The sequence below is a fragment of the Elgaria multicarinata genome, chromosome 2 (assembly GCF_023053635.1).
Source record: "Elgaria multicarinata webbii isolate HBS135686 ecotype San Diego chromosome 2, rElgMul1.1.pri, whole genome shotgun sequence".
In the NCBI taxonomy this organism is placed as follows: domain Eukaryota; kingdom Metazoa; phylum Chordata; class Lepidosauria; order Squamata; family Anguidae; genus Elgaria; species Elgaria multicarinata.
The window spans coordinates 139183824-139189023 of record NC_086172.1 but is presented as its reverse complement, the minus strand read 5'-3'; the positions used below and the strand labels follow the sequence as shown (position 1 = coordinate 139189023).

General features: G+C 49.5%; 1 protein-coding gene across 1 annotated transcript; it reads right to left on the bottom strand.

Moving 5' to 3' along the window:
- Positions 1-3524: 3524 nt before the first annotated feature.
- FOXG1 (forkhead box G1) lies at positions 3525-4994 on the bottom strand. Its single transcript, XM_063118887.1, has one exon. The coding sequence runs from the start codon at positions 4992-4994 to the stop codon at positions 3525-3527; it is 1470 nt and encodes a 489-aa protein (XP_062974957.1).
- Between the last annotated feature and the right edge of the window lie 206 nt (positions 4995-5200).

The window sequence follows — 5200 nt, the reverse complement described above, 5'->3', positions numbered from 1 at the left end:
CTGGCTTCTATATTCCACGTCGCACCCACCCCCATTTCTATCCCCACTTTTACATACATGCAGAGAGAGAAGGGGGGGGAGAGAGTTTGAATTGCTCTCCCCCCCACCCCACTTTTTGTTTTGTTTTGCCAGCGCTACTGAAATAGCAGGTTTAATCCAGGCTGTTGGATTCCCCACAATATGCAACCCATGGCAAGTGTTAAATAATACATCAGCCCCTTTGTCAGCTGTACCACCAGACGCCTCTCCTCTCGCCTGCTCGGCTTTGGCAAATGATAGAGAACTGGGACTCCATGTTGGAAAGGGGGCACGGATTTTATTTTATTTTGGATCGGCGGAAGTCTACAGAGCGAGCTGTTTGCATAACTTTATGTTTCCAGTTTTTTTGGTGTTTTTTTTTTTAAGGACTCTCTCTTTCTCTCCATCCCATCCCTCCCCCCCAAATGACTTAAGTTGTCGACCAGCAATTCTGGCTTTGCAAACCGGTCCAAACTGCTGGGCTGAAGGCGAGTTGAATTGAGGCCTTTACGAGTTCCACAAGTCCACCTTCTTGGGAGAGTTAAGTGAACTTTGGATAGCGGCGGTTCCCTTTCTCTTCCGCCCCCACCGACAGGTTCCACCACCTCCAACCGTCTCCTTCATCTCTCTGTCCTTCTGTCCCTCCGTTTTCTATTAAGAATATTAACTTTTTCGACAAGCTCCGCTTCAGCCGCGCTCCCCAATCGTCTCAACAGTCACATTATTCGCTCCTCTCATTCTCCTCGCCCATCTTTCCTTTCCTTTTCCTCTTGTATTCTCCCCCACCCCACCCCCGCCAATCTCCCTTTTTTCGGCGGGGGGAGGGGAAGATCTCCTCTTTAAAGCGTTTGGCGATAGCATCTCCAGGAAAGAGATTATTTTTCATTCGCCCATTGTGAGAAAGGAGCTGGCTTATTGCATTACGGCCGAACACTTTGCAGACTACACAATTGTAACAAATGAACAACTTGTCCTCCACGGACTCTCTGCGGGATCCAATTAGCCAAGAAATCCTCTGCAGAAGTTTTTTTCAGTGATTTGCAAGAATTGTTGCCCTTCTTCCCGAAATTGCTCCGAAAGCCGGATGCTTTTTTTGCTCCCCCCCCACTTCTCTCTCTCTCTCTCTCTCTCTCTCTCTCTCTCTCTCTCTCTCTCTCTCTCTCTCTCTCTCTCTCTCTCTCTCTCTCTCTTTCACACACACACACACACACAAAGTCCAAAGCGAACTCCTAAAAGGACAAGGATCGACCAGCGCCTTCCGCCAGTTTCAGACAGACTCCTGGGCTTCAGTTAAAGAGGACTCTATCTATATATCTATACCATCAAAGAGATTCATTTCAGGGCAGAGCACGTCGTTTAAGGTTATATGCTGCACAGAGCCAATGACATCATTGCACCATTGCCACCCATCCCCCAACCCAGCAAACCTTGAGATGGGGGGGGTCGTTGCTGTTTTAGTGGAGGAGGGGGCACAGTCACCACCAAAAAGAAAAAAAGAGAAAACTTTTACGAAGACTTTTTAAAAAAAAGGTTTGCAGCATTAAAAGTGTGCACAGTCCCTTTTCAAGACAGAAGAAAATGAAAACAGGCGAGTTGTGTTTGTGTACAACTGTACATACACAACCTTCGCACATGTTCACACACACATAGGGATGGTTTAAATCCGTCTGTCAGCCAAATAGTGAAACCTATAGCTCAATTCCATACAATTTTATTGGGAAGTAGGCCCTGCCTAGCGTTCAGTTGGACTTACTTCCGGGGAAAATATAGGATTAGCCTATCCCATTGAAGTCAGTGGGATTTACTTTTAAGTAAGCATGGGGCAGGATTATTGGATGCTTTAAAGAGAGGTTAGCTAAGATTGGAATGTAAACATGGTTGTGTTCAAATGATTATTAAAAAACAAAGCCACCACAATCACGACACAACTAGCCCTTTCAAGATAACCAGTTCAAGTTAAACATAAGAATGCATATAGACTATGCAAAATCCTTCCTCGCTGTTGGACAGGTGGGTTTTAGCCTATTCAAAATAGTAAAGTAAAATCCTATTAATATCTTATGGGATCCGATTCTGAAAGCGGAAGTAAATGTCCCTTTACAATCCCTTTAAATGTTAAAATCCATATTTTAATGAGGTATCACCGCAAAAGAACTGGCAACTGAAAGAAAAATTAAGGCCTAACATTATGGATCAGTTTCAGTTCTCTATGGTTTTAAAAGTCATTGGATGTTAAAACTTCTTGATAAAAGAGACAAAAGAACTATCGAGTATATATGAATTTAGCCTATTTTTTTTTTATTTCTGTGTGTTCATAGTAAACATTTTTTGTAAGTGACAAACACGGGCATATGACCACAGTATCACAATCAAGATTTTTTTTTTTAGACGACATTAACAATCACTCAAATTTATGCGGCATTTGCGCAACACAGGTTACATATTTGCAAGGTTTACCTATAAGTACAATAGGTATTAACATTTCACTACATTTAAAAAAAATAAAATAAAGGTGACCTGTTAGTGACCACATACATCAAAATATACACAACACAAACTGAAGGCAATTCATGATTTTTTGTCCCCTCGGATTCAATTGAATGGGCAGTGCTGCAAAACTGAAATAATATCGTTCTGGTTTTATTTTGCTTTATTTAAAAGGGGAAAAAACATTTTGTACACTGAGTGCATTTTCTAAAACCCAATCTTTGGTCTAAAAGTAAACAAAAAGAAAACAAAAATAGGGGGAGGTGAGAAAATGGTCTCTTTAAAAAGAAAAGAAAAGAAAAGTGGAGGACAAAAGAATCCACAGCCAATATGTAATTCTTGGACTTCTCTGCCTAATTGTTTTGCTTCCATACAAATGACAATTTGCATCATGGCGTTCATCAATTTCGTATCTTTATTATTATTATTATTATTGTTGTTGTTATTATTTTAATTTTCATTGTCTGCACCCACCAACATATCCATGATAACTTATAATACTGCAAACATGGAAAACCTGGCGGCTCATCGGAGTCAAAATGGCAAAAAAAGCAGTCACTATTTTTAGATACACGTTCTACTGGAATTTTTTTCTTTTTTCTTTTTTTCTTTTTCCGTCCCAACTGCATCGTCTACAATGTATTCTTCCCATCTTTTGCACATTGCTGACTCGCCTCACTTTCTTGGAATAATAAACAACCCTAAAGACTGAACGAACGTACAGAAAATGGGGGAAGAGGGGGGGAAACTTAATAAAAAATACCTGGACTTTTTTTTGTTTTTGTTTTTTTCCTGGGTGAGTTAGTTTTTCTCTCTCTTTCTTTCTCCTTTCTGTTTTGTTCTTTTATAGTTTCGCTCTCGCTCGCTCGCTCTTTCTCGCTCGCTCGCTCGCTCTCTCGCTCGCTCGCTCTCGTCCCATTCCCATTTACAATGCAAAGGTGTGTAAAATGTTCACTTACAGTCTCTCTCTCTCTCGCTCGCTCGCTCGCGCTCGCTCTCGCTCTCGCCTCTCCTGGAGGTTAATGTATTAACGGGTTGGAGGAAGAGCCCTGATTTTGATGTGTGAAATAATCGGAAAGTCCCCCCGACAGCCCCGTGGTAAAACTCGGCAGGGAGGGTCTTAAGGAGTCGCACGGGAGCGTGGAGGGCGCCTGCGGCGAGGTGGACGACGAGGCGGCCCGTCCCGTCATCGAAGTGCTGCTCTGCGAAGTCATGGACGGGTGGGGCACGTGGGGGAAAAAGTAACTGGTCTGCCCCGCTGCCAGCAGGTTGACCGAGCAGGGGTTGAGGGAATAGGTGCCGGAGCAGGGCACGGACAAGCCGCAGGGCACGGAGGCGGCCAGCGCGGCGGCCGTGAGGTGGTGGGTGGCGTAGGGGATCTCCCCGTTGACCAGCCGGTCCACGCTCAGGCCGTTGGACGTGGAGAAGGAGTGGTTGTTGCCCAGCGAGTTCTGAGTCAAGACCGAGCTGTAGGGCATGGGGTGGCTCGGGTACGCCGACGCGCTGCCGTTGTAGCTCAAAGTGCTGCTGGCCCGCGGGTGGTGGAGGGACAGGAAGGGCGACATGGGCCAGTACAGGGAGCCCGCGCGGTCCATGAAGGTCAGGCCGGTGGAGGTGAGGCGGGCGCCCCGCTTGAAGGCCAGCTTGGCCCGCGAGGTGGTGGAGCGCCGGCGCAGCTTGCCCGTGGTGCCGCCGATGAAGACGTCGTCGCTGGACGGGTCCAGCATCCAGTAGTTGCCCTTGCCCGGGTCGTCGTAGTGGCGGGGCACCTTGACGAAGCACTTATTGAGCGAGAGGTTGTGGCGGATGGAGTTCTGCCAGCCCTGCTTGTTCTCCCGGTAGTAGGGGAAGTTCTTCATGATGAACTCGTAGATGCCGTTGAGGGTGAGGCGCTTCTCCGGGCTCTGCCGGATGGCCATCATGATCAGCGCGTTGTAGCTGAAGGGCGGCTTCTCGTACTTGCCGTTCTTCTTCTCGCCCTCCTTGCCCCCGCCGCCGCCGCCGCCGCCGTCGCCCCCGCCGCCGTCTTTGGCCCCATCCGACGCCCCCTTCTTCTCCTCCGACGGCCCTTTCTCCTTGTCGTCCAGCTCGGCGGCCGAGCCGGCCTCCCCCTTGCCGGCCAGGAGGTCCCCTTTGGCCACCTCCATGGGGCCAGACGTGGCGGGCGCCCCAGAGGTGGCGGCGGCTGCCACCGCCACGCCGACCCCCACCCCGGGGGGCTGCAGCAGCAGCTGGTTCTTGTCCTGGTCGTCGTCGTCGTCCTCCGCCGGGGTGGCTCCTCTCTGGGGCGGCGGCGGCGGCGGCGGCTGCGCCGGGTGGTGATGGTGGTGGTGGTGGTGGTGGTGGTGCGGGTGGTGGTTGTTGTGGTGATGGTGGTGGTGGTGGCTGTGGTTGTTGTCGCTCTGGACGGCTTCGGGCACCAGGCTGTTGATGCTAAAGGACGACTTGGGCAGCATTTTCACTTCCTTCCTATCGCCCATGTCCAACATCACACTCTAGGCAGAGGACGAAAGTTGCACAGCCGGCAGGAAGAGGTGGTGGTGGTGGTGGTGGTGGTGGTGGAGTAGGAGGAGGAGAAGGAGGAGGAGGAGGAGATGGGGGCGCTGCTCGGTCCGTCCTGGAGGTCGCAGCGCTGGGCAGCGGCGAGGCGGCGGGAGCAGCAGCAGCAGCAGGAGGAGGAACCGGGCACTTGCAC